The 19322-nt window shown below is 36.0% G+C and overlaps 1 protein-coding gene across 2 annotated transcripts in view; it reads left to right on the top strand.

Moving 5' to 3' along the window:
• LOC136853442 (uncharacterized) overlaps positions 1-14952 on the top strand; it is a 59791-nt gene extending 44839 nt beyond the window's left edge. Inside the window, exons 2-9 of one of the 2 annotated variants that reach the window (XM_067129008.1) lie at positions 518-741; positions 1428-1631; positions 2139-2332; positions 2631-2717; positions 3194-3298; positions 4807-4883; positions 12942-13031; positions 14619-14952. In XM_067129008.1, the coding sequence (XP_066985109.1) occupies positions 518-741; positions 1428-1631; positions 2139-2332; positions 2631-2717; positions 3194-3298; positions 4807-4883; positions 12942-13031; positions 14619-14820 (1183 nt within the window). In that variant the 3' untranslated portion in view covers positions 14821-14952. Of the gene's footprint in view, positions 1-517; positions 742-1427; positions 1632-2138; positions 2333-2630; positions 2718-3193; positions 3299-4806; positions 4884-8641; positions 10635-12941; positions 13032-14618 lie in introns of those variants that run through there. The other variant, XM_067129011.1, reaches the window with a different exon arrangement.
• The last annotated feature ends 4370 nt before the right edge of the window (positions 14953-19322 follow it).

The raw sequence follows: 19322 nt of genomic DNA, 5'->3' as shown, positions 1-19322 counted from the left end.
TTGACAACTGACTCAAACTTTCCTATCCTTGCTTGCTAACAGAGCTCTGAGATGAGGATTCAGAAATTACTCAGAAAACATTTACTTCCTCTTCTGTATTCCCAAACTTTCATTTACCTCATTCTTAACTTTTATTTTCTTTTCACGCATATAATGCGGGCGCTCATATCTGAAACCATTACAGATTTTCTTTTATAAACGGACTGCTTATCATTCATTATAAAATCTCTCTCTCTCTCTCTCTCTCTCTCTCTCTCTCTCTCTCTCTCTCTCTCTCTCTCTCTCCTACCATGTTAATAAAGGAAACAGGTAAGTTATAGGCAGTACAGTATAAAGAGAACAATTCTCTTGAAAATGCATCAATCTACTTGCTATAGCCAAGAATGTATCTGTCGCCTGTCACGCGGTCTTTTAATCATAATATTTGTAGGCTAAAGGTATGTGCTTTATTTTAAAACAGTCATCTCTACATATCGAAGAAGTAAAATACCTAAAAATTCTATCCACTCATTCTCAGGTATGAAGAAATCGTCGACAAGAAAAGAAAGTCGAAGAATTTATGGAAGAATGACAAGGAGTGCAGTGAGTACAAGGTCTATTTTGCCAAAAAAGGTTCCCTTCCGGTCTGCGCTCTGGCATCGTACCCCGGGTCCGGGAACACTTGGACCCGAAGGTTGCTGGAATATGCATCGGGTATCTTCACGGGATCGATCTACAGCGACCAGCAACTATTTATGTATGGTAAGGATGAAAGAATTTCTTTTGGGAAACGATTTTCGAAATATCTTGGAAATATCTGAGTAAGACTTAACTTATGTCATAGAAGCTACTGAAGATAATTCTTAATGAGTTTTAATTGCCTTGCATCATTATTATTTTGTGAATAAATAAAACAGGAGACGTTGGTAACTAAACAGATCCGTTTGTGGGAGAAAATTACTTTAAGTCTAAAAATTTGCATAAAAGGTACTGAAAACTGCATTCATCCAACCTGCCCAATTACTGATACGCATTGCAATGAGAAATTACATCTTGGTAAAACCAAGAAAAAGAACAGTAACACTAAGAAAAATGCAATTACCTTCCATTCCTAAATGTTTTATCACAAAATTAATAATTTATAAATAAAGGTCTTCATGGTAAAAAATCTAAACAATGAAATATTTACAGTTCTTTAAGAAAAAGTCGAAAAGGACGTTTTACAAGCGAGTACTAGGCCATAAGCCAATATAAATTAGTATTAAAAAAAAAAGAAAAATACGAATATAAGTTTATATTAGTAAATGTTTTACTAATATGAACTTATTTTCGTATTTCTAGATGAAATGTGAATTTCTAAACGCACACTGAATTACTACACAAATGCAGAATTTCTAAACGAAAATAGGTTAAGGTCAGCTGGACTTTAATGGAAGTTTGGTTTTCAGGTTATTATGGAGAACTGGAGTATTGGGCACAAGGCACCACAATAGCACAGAAAACCCACGACTGTGGGCCGAAACACATCAAGGCTTTCGACAAATCTGTCATTCTGCTTCTGAGGAATCCTTACCGAGCCATTCTGTCCTTTCATAACTACCTATTCGCTGGGCATACTGGATTTGCACCCATTATGAATTACAGAAGAAAAGGTGAGAGAGAGAGAGAGAGAGAGAGAGAGAGAGAGAGAGAGAGATACTTGAAAGTTTTCGCGCTCCGTAAGCACGAATGACTTCGTGAGAGCTAATGATTAATGAGTATGTAAATGTAATGAATGAGACCTCAAAGGTAAGGTACTTGAGGAGACTTAAAATTTTGATTAAATTGGCGGAATAATAATGGTATCGGTGGCTCGAATAATACGGAGGTGCAGATATGATATTTCATCGATGCTGTTAGGGAGAATGACAATGTAAACTGCGTGTGAAATTGGCAATCATAGCACCGTGTCTAGCCCAGGACCCACTAAGACTTAATGGGTCCTGGTCTAGCCGAAAAAGCAAGAGTTCACACGGATGTAAAGGCCTAATCGCCTGTTTGTGTGCATGCACGCCCCCGTGTGTGTGTGTGTGTGTGTGTGTGTGTGTTTTAGCTATAAAGTAAATGAAAGATTAACGAATGAAGAGAGATTTATCGTTTCTCACCTGTTTCATTCGCAGACTGGACTCACTTCGTGCATCTGCAAACCAAATCGTGGTTAGAATTGGCTGTCAACTGGACCAATATGGCTCACCCGGATGATCTTACGGTTCTGCATTACGAAACCCTCAAGGAGGACCCAGTCCCTAGCCTCACGCGGGCCCTCGAAACCAGGAATCTCTTGTGGGACCCAAAAAGAATGGAGTGTCTTCAGGTACATACGGATACCAGTGATATGCATGAGGATTTTTCATAAGGCCTTGGCCAAATATGTCAGTTTTGTCAGTTCAAATATGTCAGTTTTAGTACAGTTACATAAATATACCTATCTATCTATCTATCTATCTATCTATCTATATATATATATATATATATATATATATATATATATATATATATATATATATATATATATATATATATATATATATATATATAGTGTATATAGTGTATGTGTGTGGAAGATCATTAAAATTCATGTATCTAATGCAAGCCTGCCCTTTAATTTTCAGCGCGCCCACTCCTACATGACCTTCAAACGTAAAGAAGAATTTATTCCTGAGGAACTGGAAATATTCAGTGCGAAAGACAGAGATAAAGTAAGAAAAACATCATATACAAATATTGTTACTACGCTAAGAATATCTGACACTCATTTAATGACCCCTCCAGAGCTAAAAAGGACTACAGATCCAAGCGCATTAATTATGTTTGGATTCAAAGCCTATACTCGAATTATTGGTATTCATGAAATTGCCGAGAAACGGATTTTGTTTATGATTGGACACGATTCATTTAAAATATACAGGCATAAAAATAAAATTGGAAATATTCAGGTACTCAGTGACAATTACTGTTGCCAGTTAGACTATGCATAAGTTAATCGGTTACATTCATCTTTATTCAAATCATACGCGAATAAAAAAACAAAACAATGGTTTTGTAAGCTCTAAATAGCTACTGATAATTACATGTGCTAAGATGTAATGAATAAATACAAAAATGATTATAAAATGCATAAGTTAAGGCTCAAAGTCATCAGTTACCTCACTTGACCCTATTATTTTGTTAACAGATTGATCGAGCCATTCGATACGTGGACTACTTGCTTCAGAAGAAGGGAAAGGAGCCCCTGCCCCTACACCTGTACGAATTTTACAATGGAACAGATTCTACTGAAGTAAGTGTGAATTAGGAGGAGACGTTAAGGTTACCATAGTAAATCAGCGCTCGTAGCTTGCAAGAAAGAGCAGCAAGTAAATGCGACCTCTAGAAGAGGATACGGAATATCGTAAATGCAAATTGTAAAAGTTTTCGCCACTTTATTATAACAATGAAAAATTTGACGGCCAGTTTACTTACTTCAGAAAGGCGCAAAACACCTTACTAAATGTAATTAATATAACATGCTAAATTTCGGCAGTTTTATGCAATTTTTTTTGTGGGGAGAGGGGGTGACCTCCTGATGGTAAATATCCAAAGTAAATGTTATTAAAATCTGCTTCGGCTTGGCCGATATAATGTAATGGTAGAAGGCAAATATACATTAATAATTCACTTCAAATAACGTATTACTGTGTTGGATATCCACATATGTCACCCCACTCTCACTACATTTTATAATACCTTTGATTATTAAGAATGCATTAACATCAACGATCGCACATTCCATGTAAAAAGAAAAAAGTAAAAATCTCAAGTAAATAAACATCCCAACGACTATTTCTCCATTCCGTCCGATTTAGATTTAGCCAGCCTGTGCTGGCACGGGCTCTTGCTATTCAGCAGCCCGTAAAGACCATTTCATCAATCACGAGTATCTTCAATGATTAACCTACGGGAATTAACCGCCAGCTTGCAAAAAAAAGTTAGGGCTAGAAAAGGTATAAAATCCCTAAGGTCAAACACTTAGCTATGATGCGTGATATATTTCACTTAAAAGTTCCAGTGAAGTACTGTCGAAAAATATATAGCCACAGACATAAATGGCAGAACAAATAATTACGCTTCGCATCTCTTTCCTCGAGATGAACTAGGCATTCACGACGCCTAATAACTAACAAATAGTAATCACTCAACTCTCCTCTGAGTCAAGTTTGTTATCGTAAGCAAACTTCACAGAATTTGGCTGTTAAGAATGTATCAAAATATATTTACGCTTTCCATAATTCTGAAGTTATCTTCGTATTTTGCATTGATTTGGATGTGGTGGATTTTATTGAAAAGCACTTTATGCGCATTAGTATTATTTATATTAATAGAGGTTGTAACATGAATAACATGATGTATGATAACTGTAATTTTTACAGACGAGATAGTCAAAAGGCAGTTGAGATGAGAATCTGAGTTTGCTAAACTTGAATTTTGGCAATTTACAATATTGTCACACCCCTGGAACACTGATGCTCAATTTTTATTTATTTATTTATTTATTTACTGCTATCATTACGGTATTATAGATTCATCTAATAAAGTCCTCCCCTGCTCCTGGACTTTATAACATTATAACATATCTCTAATAATAAACATTTAAACTACACATTTTGCCGGGTTACGGACTCTGCCTTTTGACAGTATTTATACTCTCTCTCTCTCTCTCTCTCTCTCTCTCTCTCTCTCTCTCTCTCTCTCTCTCTCTCTCTCTCTCTCTCTCTCTCTCTCTCTCTAACAAAGGACTTTTGATTGCAGATAACCCGAGTATCCTGCCAACCCATCGAATCGCAAGCAGAATGTGACGACAGGGTTGACCGACTTAACAACGTCAGGTAAATACATCTCGTTTTCTAGAGGTTTATCACCTAAATGATATGGACTCGACTGAACAGTAGCTTACCATGCACTGCCCTTCAAAAACCTGTCTGTTATCCACTTGCCATTGCACTTCAAGAACTTAGATACATAAAGGACCGCTCTTTTTCGAAAATCTGTCTTTTATTCAAATTTTGGGCTCCCAGGTCTTACGACGTTGTAAAGAGGTGTACCTCTGAAAATGTTTTGCCACAATTGTGCTCTCTTTGGTTTCCCGGTCCTTTATGATCTATTCGTTGTCTATATAATCTGTTATATATCGTATACATATACATATATCTGTATATATATGCCGAGTACTTTCTTGTAATTAACACATCTTCGTGCATGTTTTTTGTGATTTTTACTAATATGTACAGTGAATCCTGGTTGCGACGCCAGGTAAAACTTGGAATGGAGGGGGGAGCACAAATCCACTTTTTTTTTTTTTTTAACTTTTCGTGGATTTTGGTCTCAGCTTCCAGCCAGAGGTTTTAGGAGCTTCACCACTCGCACGTCGGACTAGAAAGGTGCTCCGCTGAAACACTGTTGATGTCTAAACGAGGCCTTTTATTACGTTTTCATAAAAAAAATCGTAAACGTAACTATTGCTTATGAAATCTGGAAGATAATGTTTATTTGGGCAAAAATAAAGTGAGGGAAGCAAACGAAAACTGACCCTGATGCAAACAAGGAAACTGTTAACGAAAAAGCAAAATACGAAGTACCGTCAAAAATTATATAAAAAATGTATGCTGCCATTGCTGTTTATCTAATAGGTCAAGAGATCCCATGTCATTCTGCTCCCAATATGAATTCCGTAATTTACATTAATCATATACCGCAATTATAATTAAACTGAACTGAATTTTGTCAAACATTTCCAGGAAAATTGAATCAAATGATAACTAAAACAATAGTATTGTTATTGAAACTTTATAAAGTCTTCCTTAAACACACAACAGCTCAAGTACACTACCGCTAAGTACTTCAGACATGGTCCCCGTTTCCACAATAGCCTCAGTGTAGCGGCCTCCCCTCAGCGCTCATGGGTACTTAAACTTACCCCAGCCCACTGAGTCCTAACCCTGGGTCAAGTTGGTTAAGTCAATGGGCAGCCTTACTACATGCGAATTACTGAAAGTACTTTTTCGTGAAGTTGGTAACTTCCATTTACCTAAGTTATATATGCTAATTACTGTGACCATGTTGCATTATAAGCACATGGAGCATTGTAATAACCTTTACGCTTGTAAAATGAATTTCATGATTAACTGAACAGAACGAGAAATGATGAGATATGTTTAGAGATGATGACATCGAGGGAGCAGAAAATCACGGAGTATAATAATGATGTGCTATTTATGACTGTCTAACCAAGACAGATTGGAAAGTAAATCATTCAGCATTTAATTAGTTACAGACTAGCTACTATTTTTTTTTGTTAATCCAGTAATTAAAGTCTAAGAGTAATTTTGAATTCTTAACCTCCAAAGGTACCAGTGGAATACGTTGGGGAGGGGAATACTCGTCAAAACATCCTCATAGCAGAGAGAAAAGAATATTGAAGAATATTGCTCACTAATGGATTGCCGAATCTCTAGCCTTTCATGAAATGACTCACACACCTTGGTATAAAGCAACCTGACTCAAACAATAGAGACCAATTCAGGTTTGCCTTCGCGAAATGATACTGTAATCCGCATCGTTTTGAAGCCGAAATAAGATGATTAAGTTACAGCGAGACAGTAAATTTCGAAAATAATTCTTGTGATGAGCTGCAGCCGTTCAGTTTTTTGATAAAGCAGGCTGACACAGATTCTTCCCCTAGTCCCAAGTCATCATGTCCACATCTATTACTCGCTTCGTCATTTGTCAGATTTTATCGCATTTTTATTACCTTACTCTTCAGACGCATACGTTATTTTCATTTTTACGCTTTTGCTTTCTTCTTGAAGGTTTCAAACATATATATTTTTCATTTACACGACAACGCACTGGATAATCTGCGCGCCTTGAGTTCAAAAGTCATCCTTCCGGTGTCAGTGTTACATATTAGTTCTATTGGTCTATACTGTATTTCTCCATGCAGTTAAGCTTAATATTTACAAAACTAATTATGTCTAAAATCCGATTTTAACAAAACTGATATTTCATTCGATACAGGGACTGTGGAAACTTTTTTTGGTAGTAATTAAGCTTGAAACTGCCGCCCAAACCGTGTTTGATTCACCCTGTGCGAAACAGGAAGTTTACTCCTGAGCATTGAGCGGATGTAATTTGGGAAAATTGCCATTCGCACCTCCAAATTGACGAGTTTCTTTCACCGAAGACGAACCATTGTGCTTTGATGTAACTTTTCGGCGAAATGAGAACACTATTATTGAAGAACGAGCACGTCAACCGGCTAGTTTCAGAAGCAATGTGGTTATTACGGTCATCGACAATATCAATACCTTTCATATTTGACAATGTAACTATATGTTATCTGCGAACGGTTTAAACCATAGCTGCCTTCAACTTCCACAATGACTTGACTAAACACAAGAAATAGATAGCTCATTATGATTCAATATTTTTGCAGTAGGGCTGTGTTATTCTTCACATGATACTTTCCAGTGTTCGCTGACCGTGTACAAAAGCTTTCCTAGACTCCTCATGGTATCGGAATGATTTCCTAAAAATTCTCTACAGCCTCGGTATCTGCTTTTATAAGTTTACATAAATCAAGCTCGTCATCTCAAAACACTTCTTTTATATGCTGGAGTTTGTGGGAAAAAGACGACTAAAAGAAGTTTACTTATTTTACCTAGTAGATAAATTTCATAAATTTCTAGTTTTTACTTTGACGAAATTAGCCAATCTCTTCATCAAACCATGCCGACTGATCTGTTTCTTTATGATAAACGACATCATGATTTCAAAAGCCAACAACCTTTTCCTTATCTATTTTCGACCCTATGCGCTTTTGAAACAATTCGTAACACAACTAAAGCTTGCACCAGTATCAGTGACTAAATGGTCATTTCTATGGGATATTAACAACGCTTAATAATTTTTAATGCAATATTCCTTGTTCCCTTTACAGTAAAATCTAAGGAGACCTATAATCTTTACTCGTTGGCATAAGATTACAGGCACTGTAATTCTTGGGGTTGGGGGGGAGTCTAGACTGAGCCTTTAAAACATTAATTAATCACTGCATTCTTGGTTCTTCTATTCGAGACAATAAAAGCTTTGATTAAAACCATTTTATGATATTAACCACATATAACGACGAATAACACTTATAAAAAGTTGCATTTGATTTTCCAGTATAAATAGTACGATGCACGCACTTAAACAGTATCTTTATTTCAGTGACAGTAAATAAAAAATCCTATAATTGACCTAACACAATGCCTTCTCCTGTCTTTCTACTGGATGTAGGGTAAATAGATTAAATCCATTTTTAACAGCTTCCTAACATATAAAAACTTCGGCACACTCCAAAATACGTTAAGAACAATTAATACATGTTAAGAAGTGTCATAATATTTGATATATTAGTAACTGATTTCATAATTCTTTAAGATTGAATACGAATGACCAACTCAGGTCTCCTTGAAAATTCAAGGGGTTGTTCTGATATCCTAAACCTTCTAAAAAGAAGGATTTCACTCCTAGTTTCTTAAATTCCAGTCATATTTGAGAGCACACTCATTTCTTAACTAATTCCAAGGTTTAATACTGCCAGGAAGAGCATGAAAGCAGACGACTTTGATGAGGAGCGAACCAAGAAAAAAAGGCGGGATTAACAGACGATTCAGCTGTCGCGACGCAAACAGAAGAACATCGTCAAGACGTTAATCCTTACGATCAGAGGATAACATATATACCAAAGTTGACAATAGCTAGTCCCAAATATACTAATTATTAACGGCCCCATGTACATTTTAACTTAGAGCGTCCTTGGGTTCTTTCCTATACTTAATTTACTCTACACTTAGTTAATAGCCATAAGCCTCAGCAAAGCAAAAACGTATTTATATTAAAATGACAGGAGGAGGATCGGATGTCACTCGAACTCCTTCAAGTTTTCAAACTCGAAAGAAGGAAACTTTGAATTTGTTTCAGCGCGCCTTACTTCAATAATTTCATGAAACGAATAGACATTTTTACTAATAATAATTTGACAAAACATTTTAATATTCTCAAGCGACTGAAAATCAAGACAGAAACCATCTTACCTCATTTACCGCAGTGGAAACTTATTTTCGTAGTGCTACCAGAGCATTATGACCATCCGCCTGTTAAGAACATCGAGGAGAGATGGCATTAGGCCCATACATTTTAAAAATTTCTTTTTGTGTTTTACCCTTCTGCACAGTAAGCCTGAGTTTATAATATTGCATTATTATTCCCAAGGTAAAACTTAGGACGATTCTTCTATGAGTTTATAAATATTCAGTTAATCATATGACAAGCTGAATGGACTGCGCATAAGTCAACAGGAGGACCTCCAATAGCGATCCTGCAATACAGCTCTTAGTGTGTTTACCCTGAGGGCCTAAAAACTTTTAAATGGGCCTAAAAAGTTTACATCCGCACAACAGCTATGAAAACCATATAGTTATCTTCCCGAGGACCTAAAAGCCATAGTTTAAGAACAATGGGAATGATCACGTAATGAATTCAAAATCCGGAGATGTGGATCTGACTCGAAATCCCCTGGAATGATCTGCTGAAAGAATTAAAGGCCTCGAGTATCACTGATTGTTTCCAAATCCTAAGGAGAATCAAGCTAACAGTTATAAATCCCAAGAAAGTAAAGCTTCTGAGCTCTTATGAGCCAATATAAAGCTTCTAGGCTCTTCTGAGCCAATATAAAGCTTCTAAGCTTTATAAATCAATATAAAGCTTCTACGCTCTTATGAGCTAATATATAAAGCTTCCAAAGCTCTTATGGCCCAGTATAATGTAAAAACACTACTTGTCTCAGTTTTTCTGCAATTTTCTTCTTTCAAAAACTATTTTATTCAGAATTTAATGTTTTTTCAAGTTTCTTGTTTTGGAGTGTTTGTGTGTTACATCGTTATTAATTAACATATATTTATTAATTTATGTTTTACTGTATATAATAGAATTCTATATACTTTAATTTCATGGATCGTTCTTAAGAACATGCAGATATTTTAAAGAACACTGAAATTGTGAACAAAATAGTTTTTGAATGAAGCAAATTGGTCAAGAATTTATTGAGTAGTAGGGTTTTAACAGCCCCGTCCCCTTAAAAAAAAAAAATACTTCCGGGTAATTTCATTGAAAGTTGACGAAGCTCTGATAACCTGATCTCCTAGTTCATGACCATATGTTGAAAGTTTGTAATGTATAGGCTACATGGAATTTCAGTGTTACCGTAAATGCCCTTGTTAATGAATCTTCATTTTACTAAACCCTTACAAAAAGTTCCAATTGAAACTATTTCCAAACATTTTCCAGGCTGCGGCGAGATTAAAGCAAGTTATGATCATGTAAATTAGGAGGTCGTGGCTCTTCGAACGTCATTCACTTTGAACTTTGTAGACGTTTTTTAAAAGTCATTCCGTTTTCCTACAGGTGCTCCCGTCACTCGCGGATATATTTTCCATTTGACTTTTTGCATAAATTGCGCCATTATTTTTGTTGGTTAGAGGCTGAGAGTCATCTGGCATTTGTATGTATATTATAATATAGTTTATTTCCCATGAGAATTTATTTTCTTTGTTTTTAGCCCTTTTTCGTTCCTCTCTTTTCTGAGCACTACTGCTCTTTTTTTTTTTTTTTTAATTTGCGAGGCATATCTATACTAAGGAAAATTCCCTCTATAAACTGTCGTTTCTAAGGGCCTGGTTTGTTTACATTTCACGTATAAGCTTGATGTATACAGAAATCCGCGAGATAAGGAAATAGTTTTTGATCCGGAACGGTATTGTTACACGTTTTCTATGATCACTGTAGTTATTCAAAGAAAACTGTTTCATCATTTTTCAGTGTCACCTAGATGATAATCGTTTGTGTCAATTTTTTCCTCCAACATTGTACGACGCCGTACATACAGGAAATACGATAAACGTTATATCAATTTCATGTCATTTTTATTACTAAAAAATTGAAAAATATAGGCCCTGTTCTACCCAGGTCCGATTTACGGGTCATATTTTATCTCCAAAAGGAGCCCTTGAGGTTTTACTTCACGTTTATTCTAAGAATTCAGAACGAGCGAATTATCATTCTTTTAAAAATTGTATATATCTTCATGCACATAAATTTCTTCGAGTAATACATTAAATGCTATACATTTTTTAAATGTTACTCAAAATTTTGATATATTTCTGGCGAGAACAAAAGTAATCAACATGCCAGGATTCTAACGTATTACTGAGACTGCTATTATCTGTCAAGAATACATCTGCACTGTGTGACCCACGAGAGCATTCTTAATGATGTAACCGTAGGCACCAAGACAGCATCATATTAAAATCAGGTGTAATGTTGTTAAACGAAAACTTCGCTCCTTGAACATTTTATACAATATAATTCTTCAAGCAGAGCTGATAATTTCTATATCCTCTCGAGCAAGCTAGTTCGCAGCTTCGACCTCTTGGTGACGTTAATGCGTGGGACCACTCTTGCCAACAAAACTTGTAGTAGATTTATATTGTATGTTATGTGTACAGAACTGAGATTGTCTGTCATTCATGATCATGGTGTAGCTGACCACTTTTCCCTAGCTAGTATTGGCTGCCTCAAGTTAATGGCCACATTAAATGTGTCCATGGTGACGTCCGGATGATGTATAGGTGGTAACGAGTCTCCATTCCATTTTCCCTTTAAGGAACTTCAGTTTCCATTGTTTCCTTACCAGATTTTAACTAATCAAGTTAGACATAACCCCAAAATCAAGCTGAACCAATATTATCTATAATTGTACTCTACGAATGTCTTTTGATAGGCATGGGCTTGACGACGAGCGGGTTCATTTTTGAACCACAGCCTCAAAATGTGGGCCATGTACACCCCTGACCTACCCTCCCCCAAAATAAAAAGTTTGTGTAAAATTTTCATCCATTTCAAAATGACGTCTCAAAGTACTAGTGTCACTTCACTTATTTGGTGGTTCAAAATATATTTTATTAACATTCCAGTTAAAAAAAAAAATCTAGTCTTTCCTGTTTCTGACATACACATACATGCTTTGACCAGCCAGGTGTTAATGTTTTAAGATTAGAACTGTCAAGGAGATTTACCTGCGACCATCACTTACAAGTTCGGATCCATTGGAATGAAGGAGGAACTTAATAATAACTATGGTAACATATAAAAAGTGCAACCTACAAATGCAACATGTCCTCCTGGTCACAGTCCGAATATTTATGGTAAACTTATTCAAGGTTTTCAAGATGAAAGCGCTTCAGTAATGTTTATATATTTAACATTATGGAAAAACGGACATAACACTAAAACCGGTGAGTTGTTTGTTACTTTATTTTATGTTATTTTGTTGATTTAACTCAAGATTATTTTGGATAACTTGTTTTTGATTAAATAAATCGATATTCAAGACAGCAATATTGTTGTGGAAGTCTGTTCTATGGTGATTTTTATATTTCTTCAAATAGCCTATAGGAGAGAAGCAAGTAAATTTGCCTTTTGAAAACAATTGAACGGCTGACAATTAGCCTAAATAATAAAAGCTGGTCTTATAACCGTAATGGTCTCATGTCCCTTTAATTATTTGAAATTATATGATTATATAACGTAGCATTAGTTTTAAGTGTTCACATGCATTCATTATTCATTGTTGAAATTACTTGTACATAAGGTATATGCTATGTAATTGAGTTGTTTTAGCTGTAATGGTAATATTTTCTTTCTTTATACCATTAAAAGTTATGAATGGACAATAAATCAAGATGGTTATTCAAAATCGGTGACTACAGACAGCTAAACGTCGACTAAAAATGAAAAGGAATCATGTAATGAAAAACCAATGATTTCGTCTTATCTACCAACAGGGAAAGCAGCAAAACAGATCACCGAAACTCGACAGAATTCAAAATGCGAACAACACAGAGACGAAAAGTAGCTGCAAAGAAACTAAAGCGGTAAGTTTAAGAACCAAACAGAAAACTTTAAACTTTTTTTTTTGAGGGCTCTACGCCCCCTCCCTCCCTTGAGAAGTACTTGCCATTACTGAATGGAATATCTTTGCGTCTATTCACAGCTTTTGTCTAAGTACAACATTTAGTTACTAGCCTATTACCCCGGTGGTGACGATATATCCTGTTGCCTTTGAATCTAGTTACCGTACTCGTTGGACGAGTCGGTAGAGTTCTCGGCTAGCACTCTGCTAGGCCCCAGTTCGACTCTACGCCGGCCAATGAAGAATTAGAGCAATTTATTTCTGGTGATAGAAATTCATTTCTCGCTATAATGTGGTTCGGATTCCACAATAAGCTGTAGGTCCCGTTGCTAGGTAACCAATTGGTTCTTAACCACGTAAAATAAGCCTAATCGTTCGGGCCAGCCCTAGGAGAGGTGTTAATCAGCCCAGTGGTCTGGTTAAACTAAGGTATACTTAACTTTTGCCTTTGAATCTTCTACAGTCTTAGGTTCGAGTTCTATTCTTCGGGAAACGCGTTCTTAAACACAAGGGATTAACTATATAAAATCATCTGTATCATGGTTTTCCCACTAACTTCAATTTGAACATTTTTCAGACATTCCAATATTCAGTGACCCATTGCTTTTTATAATACAATTTCAGCGAAGTTGTACATGATGTCAAAACAATTTACCGTAGTTTCCTCGCTTCAAGTATCGTCTGTGGTTTCGTTTTCTTTGTCGGACTGATGTGTTAAAACAGCGATCCCATAGATCTAAGAAACATAGAAATTTTGATTTCCAATTACTGAACATAGAAAATTAACTAGCTCATCAAGTTTTTCTCGACTAAAAATAGACCTTGTTTTATCTCATATGCAGATTTTGGTTTATAATAATCAACGTTTTTGACTCAATTTTGTCCAAATTTTTTTTAACATTAAAGTAAATATATACTGGTTTGTGTAATGTTAGCAATGCATTTTACAACTATAATATCGGCGTGAACAACATTAGCTTATTTAGTAATTTATGATATTAGACAAATACATATCCACAATTTGGGTATAAAGAGTATGGAATATTTCCCATAAAAAGTAACTAACGAAACCCATCTATATTTCTTAATATATCCAACAGTACATGAGTGCAAGTTTTTATTCAGAACTTCATGAGGAAGTTTCGTAAACAAATCCTCTTCACAACAGGGCTTCAACCCTTAACGCACTTCTCATGCGTATCATCATTTCAACGTTAAATGGAATGAGAAGGGTAGGGGGTAACCAAATGACACCCTTTCTAAAGTATCTTTAATTATTTTGTTACGATTTTATCAAATTAGTTGCATAAGCAGAACACTCGAAAATATAAGAATTTTCTTGTTTCTTTACACTAACTAAAATGGTCATGTTTTTTTTAATTATTCTTCGATCTCATAGCATGATGAAACAATGCTCTGCAATGCAGAAAAGGACTGCCAAACTGTATTGTAGCTCCAGAACAAAAATCAGCTACAACAGTATCACCAATTATGCAACTCCTAATTCGCTCTGACGCCCTTCCTCATAAAACTCTTCTTTTTTGAACAGGAACACAACCGACATACTGTCCAACTTCTTCATCGGCCTCATCAAAACCATGAAGAGAGATCCGATAGACCTCCTGTTTCACGAACCTGCCTCCATAAGCTTACTAAGTCGAGACCTGCAACTGGAAGCAGACGACCATCCCGAGGCTCTGATGATCATGCAAGATTTCAGAGGAAGGCCTCTGATTCAGACGCACTTCTAGAGCCCTGGGAAATCTAGTACTCATTCTCATCGGAGGAGACCTAAGAAGTGTGTTAAAGCCATATTCAAACGCCATCTCCAAAGCCAGTGAACGTCCCAGAGCTGTACTGCCCATAATATATGGTGCTGCTTCTAGAGACCCTGAAGACAGTCTAGGAGCGATTTCCTATCTTGTGGTTTATAGAGCCACGAGAGTTCTATGGGCTCTGTTCATTAATCAAGCTTAGATGCTAACCTCATCTGATTTACGGGCCTATTCTAGAGCTCTGGAGTATATCTATGAGGCTCATTAGCTCTAAATCAAGCGCCAGTACTTGCTCCCCTAAAATGAATCTGGGAGCTATTATCCCTTAATTTGATGTCCTTACTGTAGTTCCACTCCCGAAAGTCGATAGATATTGCCGGAAACAGGCTTACTAGTCATATACTGCACATTAACTGACATTGCCATAATGTAGTTCATAAGTAATTTGATAAGGACTCAACATGATACTTATGTATTAAATGGCTGGATAACGTGTTTCATTACATTATTACAAGCGATTTTGTGACTTAAGATGATTTTCTTTTTCCTGTTAATTTAACATTTTATCAGAAATTAAAAGTGTAAAGGATCACACGACATACGAAATGAGATTACACATCACTCATAAGATATAGTCATATGATGAATATATCTTAAATGGGTAAATTTTTTGCTTTAAACATAATCGCATTCTGAAGCTGAAAATAGGACTTTTCTATTTAATATATGCTTTGAACGCTTCTGACAATCATTTCAATGGTAAATTAGTAGTTTATAGTAGTTTGGAGATACTAGACTACCCCTTATAACTTTCAATTATAGGGATCTACATTGGGAAAATACAACACGAGTAGAACACAAGAATTTAATTAACCTATCAACCTAGGGCATTGCCAATTAAAATAAATATGGGTGCAGCCTAACAAAACTACACCTACAGTGTCGCGTCATCAGCTGGAGGGGAAGGAAGGTGCCTTGACCCCTAATAGATCCCCACCTAACCCGACCTAAGGCACTGTGAATTAAAGTTAATAGGTTAGTGCCCTAACCTATCTACACCTAACCTAACCTAGGATGCCAGGTCCTTGCCTGGCGGGGTGGGGGGGTGTTATGTCTCCCTGGACCCTTCACAAACATAGCTTAGGTCACCACACCCTTACGTAGTGTATGGTGTCACATTCAAAATTTTAGATAAACCTTTTCCCAATCAGAATCATAAATTACAGATGTATCATGGGGATGTTAGAATACAACCTTGCATTTCACTCTAGTAATTTCCTCCCACCTCAAAAGAACCCATTTTCCCACTGTGGCCCCAGTAATTATAAGATATGTATGGGGTTCCGCTATCTTTAAACTACTGATTTATTACCGAAATTTAAATCAGAAAGGTTCAAAACACACTAAAAATAACTAAAATGTGCCGAAAAACTCTGAGAAAAAAGACACATCTGCGCCAAAGAAGCCATGACTAAGAACTGAAACCAGTTTTTTCAAGCAACGCCTGAATTTTCAAATCCTACTAACTGCTGAAAATTATATGAGAACCAATCTGGTTTCAACGTTAACCACACACCCATACTTCAAGATGAAAATGGTAAAAGGCGTTCCAAATTCTTTAGCACCTTACCCACAATGCATTGGGACAAAAAATAAAATCCTGTCGGGAGCCCCTACTCACGTAAACTTCGAAACATATAATAACTTAACAATATTCGCCGGTGAATATCTTAGTAACAAATTTACAACAGATTTTGGTATGCTTTTGAATGAAGCATATCAAGGAGTCATGTGAACGTAGAAAAAATAAAACTCCATTAGTAAAAAAAAATGGTATATAGCTGTGAAACTTTAAATTCTACAGTTATGATTAATGAGCTTAAGATTTCAAACATATTCAACCATAAATGACTTTAAGTACCCACACATCAAAATGAGAGAGAGAATGTCTCTGTGCCTTGGTGATGTGTTTACAAAAATCTAATGAGAATTAATGAAATATTTTTAAATGCAACGAGTGGTTATGTCGTGTTTCCATAAAAGATTATTAAATATTTTCATATGTAATGTTAAATTGCACAACCATAATAAAAATGAGAACTTTAATGATGACTTTACCTTTCCCTTCACGTCTGTTGGGGCAAATCTTGAGAGAAGGCCAGTGCAAGATTGGTAGTAATTTGACCTCATTACTGTCTTGGAAAATGCTCTACCATGTTGTTAAATTTCATAGACTTGGGAGACCTCAGCTCACTCTAGTCCACAGTATGAGCTAGTCCACAGTAATTTTATTGCTAGGTTTATTCAATTTGTGGATTTTGTAGGGAAGATAAACATGTTCAAATCTTAAAAAAAGAAAGTCATTATTTTGATACTTTAGTTGAAAAGCTTGTGAGGGCATGAAATTTCATAACTGGAACGTCATTAGACAGAGAAATCTGAGCATTTTAGTTATCAACACCAAGGTTTTCTTCCAAGCCTGTGGATTCGAGTACTCCTTAGGAGAGAAACAGCCGTATGAAACTAGGCAGTCAACATAAAATGTTTGATTATCCTCGATCTAGAAAACCTATCCAAGCCGAGGTAAATATAGCACAGCGTGAGGAAAATAATTCATACGAGGCAGAAAAAATAAACACGAAACAGCTGCTCATAAATAAAATACAGGTTTCCATTCTCTTCATTATGTAGTAATTTGCTTAAACAAGATCGTTTCACGTTTTCTTTTTAAATGAAAGTCCCCTGTATAACGGCATGCAAATGGAAAACGATACAAGCTACACAAACGAGATCAGGTCCAGTGCGTCTACATTAATTACTCCATACGGTATATCTTTCATTGATCACCACATTTGCGTCGGTATCTTGGAAAGGAACTGACACAAGAACATTCTTAAACTGGAGAGTACAAGAGACTGAATTTACTTCAGCCATTTATGGTTTATCATTAATTTGATCTTAAACGATTCCACGATTGCGAATTATTTATTTTAATTCAGGCTAAATCACTTGAGCCTTTACGAATATTCCCCTTCGTGAAAAACCATCGGCACTTAGCATCAAAACATTTTGTATCCCAAGGAGTAATATGTCTCTAAAACGGCAAAGTAACCACTATCAAGATTAATTTCAAAACGACGTCTATAATCACATGTATCACTCACGAAACCAAACAAGCGACTGGCGAACCGCGAAGAGGTATACTGGACACTGGGACCAAGACATGCGAGGGTAACCAGTCCTGAGGAGGCTTACTGTGCCAACCACCCGTAAAGAGCAAACAGCTCGTTCCATCAAGGTCAAACTCAGACCATGGTCAAGACCTTGGTTCCGTCATTGTTACCTGAAATACACTTTAATCGTCTAACGATAAAGGATAGTTAGTTCATAGCGTACTTTACTGAATGAAACAATGGATACTTTTTACAACGCTCTATATTTCAAAGTTCCTTTCTCGAGAATAAACTGGTATAAAACCAGTTCGTAAGTGATATAAAGAGATACGTTGTTACATGATTTTGAGAAAACAGCACATAGATTCAACAGACTGCCACAGATGCTAAAAAAACACGAGAATTTCGCGAAGAAACGAAAGTTATATCTATGACTGGTCAATAAAAGGTAACCGCATAATAGACCAAATGGAGGCTATGATTTAGACTAGAAATTTTATTTGAATATTGAAACTAGGATCGGAAAGAGAGACAGAGTGGGACGGGGGCTGGGGTTTGTTACTTAAAATTCAAGATAAATGGGGTTTTATTGTAAACAGGTTCATATGAGTGAATGATGTAATAGTTAGGTAATAATTTGTCATTGACTTTTCAAATGTAAGTTCTTTAAACGTAGTAAAGAGGACTTAAGTTTATAAAATGCAAAGAAATGGAATGAGGGCAGGAAGGATATTTGGTAAATACCCGAAATTCCTTTCAAACTTCATGCAATGATGTCAAGGAAAGAAAATATATTTGCATAACAAAAAGTCACAGCAACATTAATTTGGCACATAAGGATGAAGGGCAGATGGGTCATCTTTCTCTCTGTTAATTCTGCACGCCATTTTCTCTATCAACTAGGGCTTTTTGATGAGCTCTTGGGGCGAAGGGAGTTAGCATTTTAGGCTCAACGATACGCTAACAATGTAGATGATAAATGTCTTTTTGACATTTCCTCGGGTACAGTACAGTAGTAAACAATGAACCCTCTGCCCTATTGAGCAATGTTTCAAATGATATTCAGTCAATAAAACTAAATCTAGTTTGTCAGGGTTGATTTTTACCAGCATTCCCTCGATAAATTTCTTTTTTATCATTGGTAACTCTTCCCAGGAGAATTTGTTTCTCATTTACTAGAATCTCAGCTTGGCTATTATTCAATAGTGGCTTACAGATTAACAGGTTTCTTTTCCTTTTCCCTCAAGGAAACTCGGTTATGGCAGCAGAATTCAGGTATTTCGCCTTCCAAAAAAGGATATAAGA

This window comes from Macrobrachium rosenbergii, chromosome 27 (assembly GCF_040412425.1).
Source record: "Macrobrachium rosenbergii isolate ZJJX-2024 chromosome 27, ASM4041242v1, whole genome shotgun sequence".
Taxonomy (NCBI): Eukaryota; Metazoa; Arthropoda; class Malacostraca; order Decapoda; family Palaemonidae; genus Macrobrachium; species Macrobrachium rosenbergii.
The sequence above is the reverse complement of the archived record's forward strand: the minus strand, read 5'-3'. Positions and strand labels throughout refer to the sequence as shown.